The 12744-nt window shown below is 42.5% G+C and overlaps 1 protein-coding gene across 1 annotated transcript in view; it reads right to left on the bottom strand.

Moving 5' to 3' along the window:
• Positions 1 to 12744, bottom strand: part of LOC138664498 (serine/threonine-protein phosphatase 4 regulatory subunit 1-like) — a 94463-nt gene that overhangs the window by 79042 nt on the left and 2677 nt on the right. Inside the window, exons 2-5 of the mRNA XM_069751242.1 lie at positions 9987 to 10031; positions 4654 to 4786; positions 3341 to 3447; positions 2780 to 2922 (exon numbers count right to left, since the gene is read on the bottom strand). Coding sequence (XP_069607343.1) covers positions 2780 to 2922; positions 3341 to 3447; positions 4654 to 4786; positions 9987 to 10031 — 428 coding nt within the window. The remainder of the gene's footprint in view (positions 1 to 2779; positions 2923 to 3340; positions 3448 to 4653; positions 4787 to 9986; positions 10032 to 12744) is intronic.

Raw genomic sequence — 12744 nt, 5'->3', positions numbered from 1 at the left:
CCTAACCCCAACCTTAGCCCCAACCTTAACCCTAACGGGAAAATTAAAATAAATACATTTTTTTATTTTATTATTTTTCCCTAAGTAAGGGGGTGATAAAGGGGGGTTTGATTTACTATATACAGCGGGTTTTTATGTTTGGCAGCTGTCACACACTAAAAGATGCTTTTTATTGCAAAAAATAGTTTTTACATCACCAAATTTTGAGAGCTATAATTTTTCCATATTTTCGCCCACAGTTATGTGAGGTCTTATTTTTGCGGGACGAGTTGACTTTTTTTGATTGCTTTTTATTACAATTTTTGGGAAGCAGAATGAACAAGAACCAGCAATTCATGGATTTCTTTTGGATGTGGCATTTATACCTTTCCACGTGTGGTAAAATTGATAAACCGGTTTTATTCTTCGGGTCAGTACGATGACAGCGATACCTCTTTATATAATTTTTTTATGTTTTGGCGCTTTTATACAATAAATACTATTTTATATAAAATATAATTATTTTGGCATCGCTTTATTCTGAGGGCTATAACTTTTTTATTTTTTTGCTAATAATGCTGTTTTGTGGCTCGTTTTTTGCGGGACAAGATGACGTTTTCAATGGTACCATGTTTGTTTATATCAGTCTTTTTGATAGCGTGTTATTCCACTTTGTGTTCGGCGGTATGATGATAAAGCATGTTTTTTTGCCTCATTTTTTATTTTTTTACGGCGTTCACTGAAGGGGTTAACTAGTGGGACAGATTTATAGGTCGGGTCCTTACGGATGCGGCGATACTAAATATGTGTACTTTTATTGCTTTTTTTTATTTACATAAAGAAATGTATTTATTGCAACGATATTTATTTTTTCTTTATTTAGGAATTTAAAAAAATATATTTTTACACAGTATAAGATTTTTTTTTTTTTTGTTTCAGCTTTTTTACATTGTCCCAGGGTGGGACACACTATATAGTGTCATATCGCTGATCTGACACCTTGCACAGCACTGTCAGATCAATGATCTGACAAGGCAGTGCAGGAGGCTTCTCAGCGCCTGCTCTCAGCAGGCACTGACAAGCCAACTTCATGCAGAACCATGAAGGACCCCGTGGCCATCTTGGATCTGGGGGCCTTTAGGGCGGACGACCCTTGGAACAACACGATCACATCTCAGGGAAGCACGCAGGGAGCCCCCTCCCTGCGCGATGCTTTTCTAAGCCACTGGAACGATGCGATCTTGTTTGATCGCAGTGTTCCGGGGCTAAAGTGCCGGGAGCGGTCCATGACCGCTCCTGGCACCTAGTGCCAGCTGTGATAATCAGCTGACACCCGGCCACGCTCCCCCCGTGAGCACGGCTGATCGCGTCTGATGTACTATTCCGTCCATGGGAAGTAAAGCCCAGGTCACATGGACGGAATAGTACGTCGGATAGCAGGAAGGGGTTAATAGACGACCATTCTTAGAAAAGTCACATAAAAGCCACTTCACGTCCCGGTTTAAATCACTTTGGAAAGAACAAGAGCGGCATGGCCCATTTGTCACACAGAATCAAGAGATAGCAGCCACCAATAACATGGACAGTACATAACAAAGGTTTATAGTTTAGTTTTCTAGATTTTTTTTTTATAGGTTTCCGGCCTTGGTTCAAAATGTCCACATCCTTGTGACGCCTAGTTAAGGAATAATAGGCAGCTGTTTACTGGGACTTTATCTGTGGAAAATTTTGAGAACTGCCACATGCAGAGACAGGTAAGAAAACTTAATTAATGTTACAAGTGAAAACTACACCTCAGGCACAGAATAGCTTAGGAGTTGCCCTTTAGTTTTCCATCAAGTCGGAAAACCGGTTTCCGAGTCACATGACAATACTCACTGCCGGGAAAGGAGTATATAAACTTGATTTATAGGCTTAGAGGATGACCAATGACAATTAGTGGAAATTAATATTTATGTGCTGTACGGTGCATGGATACATTGGTGATGCAGACAATGAAATGTTCACAATTCCAGCTTCCACATACTGTAAACAACATTGCCCCTAAAAGTCACATAGTACATTCATATCCCTACATCATCCATGGCCCCAGGCATGATTGAGATTGGAACGCCATGGATTAGAGGATCATGTGATTGTATCATAAGACACTAAGGGCCTGACATCATCTGGATTGTGCTGTTTACTTTCAGACATGTAATCGTTATTCTGGAGATTTAAAGAAGAATGTAAAAAGAAAATAAAAAAAAATATTTATCACAAATACGCTTTTTGATTTAAATCCTCAGAAATATACAATGCTCAGCAACAATGCGTTCATGCCCTTGAAAAGTAAGATTTTAATCCATGTCATTGAGCACATCAACAATATCCAAATTTTTGACACAAATTATCCCATTTTTTTAACCCATAACTTGAAAGGTTAATAATATAACTCATTACAAACTCTTCAGTTCTATTCAAATTAATTTATTGCAAAAATGAATACATCCTTCATCAAAAACTACTACATCTAGTATTTGTATGACCTCCATGATTTTTAAGGACAGCACCAAGTCTTCAAGGCATGGAATGAACAAGTTGGTGACATATTGTAACATCTATCTTTTTACATTCTTAAAGAACAACCTCTTTTAGAACCTGTATGCTGGATGAAGAGTGATGATCAACTGTCTCCTCAAAATTCCCCATAGGTTTTCAGCTCAGATCAGGAGACACTTGGCCACTGAATCACTTTCATTATCATGTAGAAGACACAGGCGAAGATATAACTCCAGCCAATGCTGTGCCTGCAACTCACCTGGTTGTTGGGATCAGTGAGATAGCGCAAGAGAATGGGAAGCAGGTATTCAGAGAAAGCTCTGGGAAATTGTGGCCGGCTCTCCTGGAGAAAGATGGTGATCTGAGGGATCTGCTCCATGAGCTCAGTCCGTACTGTAGGTTCTGGAAGGAGAGGAGAAACACAGAAAGTGCTACAGTCTAATCCAGGAGTGGTAAAGCTACTGAAGTTTTCCTAAAAAACCTTTTATGGCCAAACATAGGACCACCCAACAACAAGAATATGGATGTTCTGACATATTTACCAAGCTTAAAGGGGTTGTCCAGTGCTCCTCACTTCCACAACCAGAGATGACTGATGATGTACCCTGGGAGGAATCTGGCAGCACTTTTATGGTTGGCAGATATTGTACATGCACTCCGGAGGGTATCTGCCAATGCAGCGTCCTCAGCGCCGCTCACCTACTGATGTGGAAGTGAGCGGTGCCAGATATGCCTTTTAATTTTATGTATCTTTTCAGTCTCACGATTAGACTTACAGTAAACGTCTATTCCAGTACTGAGAGAAGACAGATGAACTGACCTGCATCCTCTGAGAGGCGTACAACTATCTCCATGACAGTCAGAAAATCATCTTCGGTGCTGCTAAAATCTCTCAGCACGTCTAGCAATCCACGCGCAATGATCTGTCTGTAAGGGAAGAGTCGATGACAAAATTACACAGATTATATATGTAGCACACAAACATACGATATGGCTTTCTTCTAGCACCGCTCTGTTAGTCACGGCTGAGAGTGCACACTATATTCTATAGGCCATTGGTCGGCAACCAGTGGCTAAACTACGACTTCCCTGACATACAAGAGACCCCCGGTATGGTGAAGTCTGTACCTTTTCATTCCAGCAATGAAAAGGAGACTTGGTTGGATTTTACCCTCCATGATCCCATATACATCCAATGGCAAAATAACTATTTGTTTCTGTCCCTCTATAGAAATGACATGTCTCCTCTCCAGAGCTGAATGGACATGTTAGAATAAGGCTATTGTATCCGATTGTCATAATCTACTCTATTAAAGAGTGAAAATGCTAAAATCCTGTTTATAGAAAATGATCTGGTTACCTGCAGCACCACTAGAGGGAGCACAGGAGCTTACTGCATACACTGGACTGAAAGACATCACAGTCTGCAGTAAGCTCCCATGCTCTCTCTAGTGGTGGCTGCAGGCAGAAAATATGTTTCCAATCAACATCTATACAACAGGGCTGCAGCTCCTTTAAAAATCAATATGGACGCTTATGGCTCGAAGTGTTAGAATTTAAGAGATCATTATATTTTTGTTCGAAATTGTAATTGTTGTAGATGCCATCTGCGAACCCAGATGGTCAATTAAAAACAGGTTAGGTAACGTTCACACTAGCGTTATGTTAGTGTGCGTCGGGTTAGCGTCGGGCGACGCAGCGGCGACGCACGCGTCATGCGCCCCTATGTTTAACATGGGGGACGCATGCGTTTTTGTTTGTTGCGTTGTGCGACGCATGCGTCTTTTTTGCCGCAAGCGTCGGACCAAGAAAACGCAACAAGTTGCATTTTTCTTGCGTCCGATTTTCGGCAAAAAACGACGCATGCGTCGCAAAACGCAGCGTTTTTGCGTGCGTTTTGTAGCGTTTTTGCGTGCGTTGTGCGTTGCGTCGCCGACGCAGCGGCGCACAACGCTAGTGTGAACGTAGCCTTAGTGAAGCGAGCCATTGTATATGCTCATACATGCAGTACACTTGATGGGTGCACAAATCAGGAGCGCATCAGGGCACTCTCCTAATGTACAGAAGTCCAGGTGATTCCATCTATTTGACTGAATTGAATATGCATATATTTTTAATCATGTACACATTTACCTGTTAAATATGTTATCGCTAAAGGCATATTTTTCCAGGCGTGCAAGAGGTGTCAGGTTGTCCTGTCCTGGAATGTCTAGAAAAGCGCTTATCCTCATGCTTTCACAGTCTGGTCCATAATCCTCAAAGCCAACTGTGGCGATAAAGAAAAGACACATTATCTCCCCATTTCCAGAGGAGCAAACCCGGACAGGTGTTATGTGAGAGCTTGTGAGTCAGCTGGCACGTTTCATGTATCCACAGATATATACGGAGAGTCTCGCTGTATGCTTAGGTTACAGAATAATAAAGGGCATTAGATGGTAGAGTCCTCTCTAAGCTAATTTGCTTCCAGCCTGGAGATAGCGATCTGCTGAGATGCTCAGTGATGCTCTGCAGGTTCAGAGAGGAGGGTACTAATCTCTTCTAACCTCAAGTGTGAGCTGAATTTTAATTCCATCTCAAGGAGTATTAAGCCTTGGCAGACAGAAGATTTCTCTTGGCTTCTAGATTGCCCTTTACAGTGTGTCTACCGATTACCCATGGTGCAGGCATCTGCTCTATAAGCTCCGAATTGCCGTGGATCTCGTCAAGGCTGCATTCTGAGGAATAGCCCACCAGCTCACATGTCGAGGCCACAGACGTAACTGATGAGACTCTACGTTCCAGCGCTGTTTGTATACCTTGGCATACGTATAATGAGCTTGATATAATAAGCAGGACCAGTCACCGCTTTGTCCAGCAAGGGTGTACAGCTCCTCCAGTTTAGGCAGTGCAGGGGTAGTCTCCTGTAATTAAGGCTACACATCCATGTGGACGATCTGAGTCCACACGGATCCACGAACCAGCTGCCTATCAGGCTGTCAAGCTCGATTCAAGAGTCCCATGGCCGGTCCGTCAATCACGGTCTGTACTGACATTGATGTGTGAATGCAGGATTATTGTGCACATTTTTGAAAGACTACAAATACCGGTCATTTTTTAGCCAATCACATGACAAATAAGCAAGAAAGAGCAGCACATAATAAGCAGAGTTGGACTCCGATCTCTCACATAAAGGAATAATGCAGAAAATGATGACACATGGCAAGTGTAAGACACCCTGATAAAGCAAGTGGCAGAAATGTCTGGACCCTGCCCCTCACTCATCAGGGAAGAGGTACACTAAGGGTGCACCTTTAAAAAAAATAAAATAAAATTGTAGCACCCGGGGTCATAACAATTATTGACATGTGATGGTTCCCACCAGCCAGGTGATCCTCGCTGTCCAAACCGCAAGAAGAAAAAAGTGCTTGATAGAGAATCAGAGCTTCTTATGAGCCCCATGATCAGGTATTTTCCTGCCCCTCACAACACTGTTTTACCCCAAATCATGTATTATGTAAACACTCTCTTGTTAAGAGAAGACGTAACACCTTTTAAACTAGACCCGTGACCTCTCCTGACTTGTGCATTTTAGATCATTGTATTCCCCATAATCTGTCATGGTTAGGACATGGTTAATGTCCTGTTCTCACAGGGTTAATTTTGATGGCCTCCCTTTTGATCTGGGAGGGGTATTTATATTCACTCCAGACTAGGATTCGCTGTCAGCTATACTTTTGTGTGCCTGACCCCTGGAGTGTGTGCCCGGTTTGCAAGTGTTTTCCTTGCTCTCCGTGCGTTACTCTGTTTGCTAGTTCTTCTGGATTTCTGACCTCTGGCTTCCTTCTGACTATCTCCTGTCTCACCCCTTTGGTATTTCGTGATCCCCTGGCTCCAATCTTAGCTTGTTTTACTACTCTTGTGTTTATCCTTTCTCTGTTCCCTAGCGTCTGGCTCGGTCCCCGATCACCTCCCACTCCATCACATGGTTCAGGTCCTGTTTGTACATGGTTGGTAACCCGGTGCTTTGCTCAGCTCCCTTGCTGCTGTGTGGAGTGTTTCCCACAGCAGTATTACGCAGGAGCTGTGATACTAACAAGTCTGGAGCATCTTTTCTTGTAACTCTTCTCGGTACCAATTCCTCTGTCAAGCCTCCTAGAAATTCATGAAATCTTGACATTTATTTGTTACCAGAAGGAGGATGATGTCTGTACCCTCTAACATTGTCCAATCTGTGCTGCTAGTTATCACAATGTGAAGGGGGCAACATCCCTTTGAGAAGGGGAATGGAGACTTTCCAGTTGTCAATGTAGTCACATCGTTCCAGGAGAAATCGCAAAGGAACAGCACAAGATAGATTAATAAGAAACAAATGATCTAGAATTGCTATTTCATAGGAAGCACAGATATTTAATAAAGTATATGTGACTGCAGAACTGTCTGGTTCCTTTTAACTGGCCCTGGGATGGAGTTTCACCTTAAACCACCTCCATCACCATTGTGTATGGTGTAAGCTTAACTTTCTAGATCCATGATGTCCTCAACCCCAAATTTCTGCATCTTCTCAATTCAGACGCAGTTCTGATCCCCTTTCTCTCTGTGTATGTAGACAATCTATTCTACGAAGGCCAGGTTTATGGCACTCCTGACAAATGATTAACCTGAAAACCTAAAGAGTGGTGTGACTAGAAGTGAAATGGCTACAAGGTATAATAACACAGCGCTGCATGCCATAGCAGAAGGAGGAAGCTGTGCTCCACCAAGAATGCTGAAAAGTTTCCTAGAGGCAAAGAAGAAATTCACCACCTGACTATGCAATGCGATTAGGAGAGGATTGTGCCTTAGGTTCTCCTGGCTCATGGATGCATCATCCTGAGTGTGGACCGATGTTAATAAATAACCCATTACAAGGCAGCTTGGGGCATTGACTGCACGGGTTAACTAGCAAACCCGGAAACTATGACTTTAATGAGAGGCGTCTGGGCATGTAGTGTTACTAAAATCTACAGAACTTTATTTTTTCAGTCTGCAGCCTTGTCCACTAATTAGTCAATACCCCAAAACACCAACTCTACCATGACTCAAAGTACACAACCCAATAGTATCATCAGTCACTTGCTGGAAATCCTAGTTACAATTCCAACTACCGGAAGCTTGTGTCTGAAGGTTGACCAATTCTTGTAGGTCTTAAGGCCAAACCTGACAATTTTATAGTCCAATGTGTATTAGGGGCCCCAATGGATGACTGTCAGGGATTTGGTAAGGATTGTCCAGCACGGAGAAAAGCCACCACCCAAAATGTCTGGCAGTGGCTCAGTCACAGGGAACATACTAGTGCTTGGCAGAGCGAGCGCTCATGTGTAAGGAAGTGAGGGGACGAGTTGGCTACTGATCCAACAGCTATTTAAAGTGTATAGGGGGGATTATGCGTGCGCAAAAATAACCTCATATAGGTTCGCTATTTGATTTGCGCCCCTACTGCAAACCTGACCGATAACAGTAGTTAGCATATCGTGCTGAGTGATCTGATAACAGAACTTAGTTCTTGGCATTGCACAATTAACTAGAACAAGATTACAAGCATTCATCTTATTGTGCAGTACACACAGGCTGCCATGAGATTCCCAAAAGACAAGCATATTTCATAATATACAGTCAAAGGTTAACTTGGTCCACAATCTGAAACTACCCTTAAAATGGAGTTGTCTAATTTTGGCAACCACTTCCCTTATTCAGCTGCTATTGACAGTGAATGTAGCAAGCAAGGTGTCCAAAATTAGAAAAAAAATTGGCTTTCTTAAAAAATAAAACATTTTTGTGTCTTTAACTACTTGCAGCAGCAGCTGTCTGTCAGACACAACTGGACTTCCCATTGATAAGGCAGAGATAGTTCATCACAATCTCTGCCACTGACTGCTGTATAGAGTGCTGAACGAGTATTGTATATACAGTATAGAAAGAACTGACAGTGCTTCCCCCTCGGGACACAGTGATCATGTGATCGCCGGGTGCCAGGAGCTTCTGGGCCAAAGCAAACTTAGACCAATGATGCTTTTCAAGCAGGAGGCTGAATTTGCCCTGCAAATGGGGAACATTAGACCAGCTCCAGTTATCGGGGAAATTAACAATGGAAAAATGTACTTAATTGCTTAAATGCCACCCCCCAAATTTCTTCTATAACTTTATGGGGGGGAATATAATGTGTGAAATTTAAAAATAAAAAAGCAAGGACATTTTTTTAAAAAGCCACTGCCAGTCAGAATTGCTGTTTCTAGCCCAGTCCCTGTCGACATGTAACATACATTCAATGTATAAAAATACTTTCTATGAAAAGGAGACCACAATTTAAAGTATTTTGGACTGGTTCCTCATGGTCATAAAATATATATGTATAAAAACAAAAAAAGAAAATGCAAAGAATGAAAAACATGTATGTTATTTTTTATCTACAGTACAGACCAAAAGTTTGGACACACCTTCTCATTTAAAGATTTTTCTGTATTTTCATGACTATGAAAATTGTACATTCACACTGAAGGCATCAAAACTATGAATGAACACATGTGGAATTATATACTTAACAAAAAAGTGTGAAACAACTGAAATTATGTCTTATATTCTAGGTTCTTCAAAGTCGCCACCTTTTGCTTTGATGACTGCTTTGCACACTCTTGGCATTCTCTTGATGAGCTTCAAGAGGTAGAACCTAGAATATAAGACAATTTCAGTTGTTTCACACTTTTTTGTTAAGTATATATAATACCACATGTGTTGATTCATAGTTTTGATGCCTTCAGTGTGAATGTACAATTTTCATATTCATGAAAATACAGAAAAAAAATTTAAATGAGAAGGTGTGTCCAAACTTTCGGTCTGTACTGTATATTCTACCTTCCCTGACAGCAACAAAACAACGTTTAAAAAACGGAATATGAAAATCAGAAAAATTAGGCTTTATGTGCCATGAAAAAAGAGGCAAAAAATTATTTGAATAAACGAACAAAAAACAATTTTACAGCTGCTAAATCCACTCATACGAAAAAGAACGGGGTAAAATGGCCTGTTCAGGAACGGGGTAAAATGGCCTGGTCCGGATCTAGTTGAAGTTGAACTGCAATATCAAATACAACCTGTAGACATGGATTGTGCTGTTTCTGGAATAAAACCCTTTTCACACTGTGAATGACGCATTATATGATACCACTGAAATCAGCAGGCTGACCATAGAGCCGAGACTACTCTTTGCAGTGGCTATCAGAGCTCAGGGACTTGAAGGTCAGTAGGATTTGGGGTGATCCAATCCTACCAATATGAGGCCCCATCCCAGATATATTCTGTGGTATTACAGGAGGCAGAAGACTTCATTGAGAGTTAACCCTGGCGACGTGTCCTGAGATGATCGCACTGCGCATGATGAAGTAATGGGGCGAGAGGACACAGGAAGCGAGGAGCACATGAAGGAGGAAGTGCAGATGCCGGCGAACACTCACAGTCATCCAGGTCGTCTTGCAGGTCCACAAAATACAGTGGGATCCCTAAGAATAAGAAGAACAGGAAGTCAATACAACTAGTTTAAAGCTGCCCAGAACTGTGACAATCGATTCAGCCTCCAACTTGTGACTCTCCAGTTGCTCTGAAGCTACAACCTCATGCTGGGAGTTGTAGTTCACAGCAGCTGGAAACCCCTGCTCTGTACACTAAGAACTTCAGACTCCTTACAGCTGTACAGCCGAAAAACAAGGCGACAAACTCTGTGGCAGATGGAAGGGCCTCATGCATGTAATGTGCATGGGGGCCGCCCGACTCTCCGAACAAATAAGACCCGGTTCAAGTGCTTAATATTTGCAGTCAGAAGACTTACTCTGCACTCCCCATAGAGAGCACACAAACGCTCGGCCGAGCTGTTTGTTCATGTGCATGGGAGAGTAAGAAGAGGCTATGTTCACACGTTGCGTTATTGCTCCGGTTTTTTTTTGTGCCGCAAGTTTTACGCAAAAGCCACAGTATTTCAGAAATCTCACACATTGTTTTTTTTATTTTCCTGATGTGTAAAACTGCTGCGTTTTTGCAATCTGCGGCATGTCACTTCTTTCAGCGTTTTTTCGCCCATAGAAAGTAATGGGCAAGTGCAAAAACGCAGCAAAAAAATGCAGGTATCAAGTTTTGCTGCGAAAACCTAAGGAAATTACATCACGATTTGTTTGGGAGCACTAAACTTTATCAGCATGCACAGGAGACAAGAAAAATGCAGCAAAACCTTCTTTTTGCAAGCAGCTTCTTTACTGCCAAGTGCGCAGGTTTTGTCTGCAAAAAAAAAAACCTGCAGCTAAAACGCAAAGTCTGAACACAGCCGTACGGTGGTGACCATATTTCTATATAGCACATTTTGCTTTTCTGAATAGTGTGGAGCTTTATATACATTGTGTGTTAAAGGATATTTTAATTCTTCCACTAATGTGCATAGAGACACCCGGTGAGAGCACCTGTCGAATATTACATGAAAGCTGGGGTGTACAGTAACTACACGTATAGAGAAGAGGTCTGACACCAGCCATGCTGGGTACAATGTGCCATGCATTGGCATGACTGTAAAATCCGGGAGATTGCTAAATTGTGCCAGACTCCTCTGATCTGCATAATGGGCACAAGTATCAATTAGTTTCAAAGGGTTTTCCAACTGAATACCTTTAAAGGGAACCCGTCACCCCCAAAATGGAAGATGAGCTAAGCCACTGGCATCAGGGGCTTATCTACAGTATTCTGGAATGCTGTAGATAAGGCCCCGATGTATCCTGAAAGATGAGAAAAAGAGGTTAGATTATGCTCACCTGGGCGGGCAGTCCGGTCCGATGGGCGTCGCGGTCCGGGGCCTCCCATCTTCATAGGATGACGTCCTCTCCTTGTCTTCACGCTGTGGCTCCGGCGCAGGCGTACTTTGTCTGCCCTGTTGAGGGCAGAGCAAAGTACTGCAGTGTGCAGGTGCCGGGCATCTCTGACCTTTCCGGCGCCTGCGCACTGCAGTACTTTGCTCTGCCCTCAACAGGGTAAAGTACACCTGCGCAGGAGCTGCGGCATGAAGACAAGAGAAGATGTCATCGCAATAAGATGGGAGGCACCGGACCGTGACGCCCATTGGACCGGACTGCAGCGGGACCACCCCTGGGTGAGTATAATCTAACCTTCTTTTCTCATCTTTCAGGATACATCGGGGGCTTATCTACAGCATTACAGAATGCTGTAGATAAGCCCCTGATGCTGGTGGGCTTAGCTCACCTTCCATTTTGGGGGTGACTTCCCTTTAAGTCCCCCATGCCCATTAGATAAAAGTCATCCAAAGCTACAAATTTCTGAGGTCAGACAACCATCTAAAGTAGGGGGCATCAGGACTGGTAACTACTGGACTGATGGGATCCAACTGCCCGATCCTTTAGTTCTGCGAGGAGGTAAGCAGCTGATGGATGATTTGTGCTGCAACTCTCACAGAGAACACCCATCTGCGCCGAGGAGGAATCAGCCGAATGTTTCTCTTATCCACAGGAAAAGTGATACAATCCATATAGGTCCAAGCACTGGGACCCCCTTGTGTTCTGAAGAACGGAGGGCTCCAGAGTCTAACATGTGGATGGAGCACATCCATGGCCACAGTCCCACTTCCTCCTATCCTGAAGGTGAATTCGGACATGAACAGAATTTTTTAACCATAAATTGGTTCTTAATAAGTAAATAAATAAAAAAGTAAACTCAGGTAAGCCCCCCTTTTATTTGCACATAGTAACTCATCATACAGCATGCAGATACTAAGGTGGAGGCACCAAGGAGTAGTGATGTGACAACAGTATACACCGCAAAACTTTTAGATCTTGTCTAAAGCAGAGTATGATGGGCGGACATGTACAAAAGACGTAACAAAAAAAAATATCACATAGGTTAGATATCATGTATAGTCTATACAAGGGCAGAGCAAGACACTGGGAGATAGAAAAATCAGACTCCAAAACTGTCGGATTTCCATCAGCACACTCGCCTTTCCCCCCTAACATGCAATAAAAAGTGAACAAAACATTTTATCTACCTCACAATAGTATCAATAAAAATGTCAGCAGCTGTTCCACAAAACAAGAGCTTGCCGGCTCCACCAGCCAGAAAGAAACACAAAAATTATGTCAATAACGTTTAATAGTTAAAATAAAAACCACAAAAGAAAATAAACAAACATATACATAGAGAAAGGAAAAAAAACTTTGTTCC

Source organism: Ranitomeya imitator, chromosome 2, assembly GCF_032444005.1.
Source record: "Ranitomeya imitator isolate aRanImi1 chromosome 2, aRanImi1.pri, whole genome shotgun sequence".
Classification (NCBI taxonomy): Eukaryota; Metazoa; Chordata; class Amphibia; order Anura; family Dendrobatidae; genus Ranitomeya; species Ranitomeya imitator.
The sequence above is the reverse complement of the archived record's forward strand: the minus strand, read 5'-3'. Positions and strand labels throughout refer to the sequence as shown.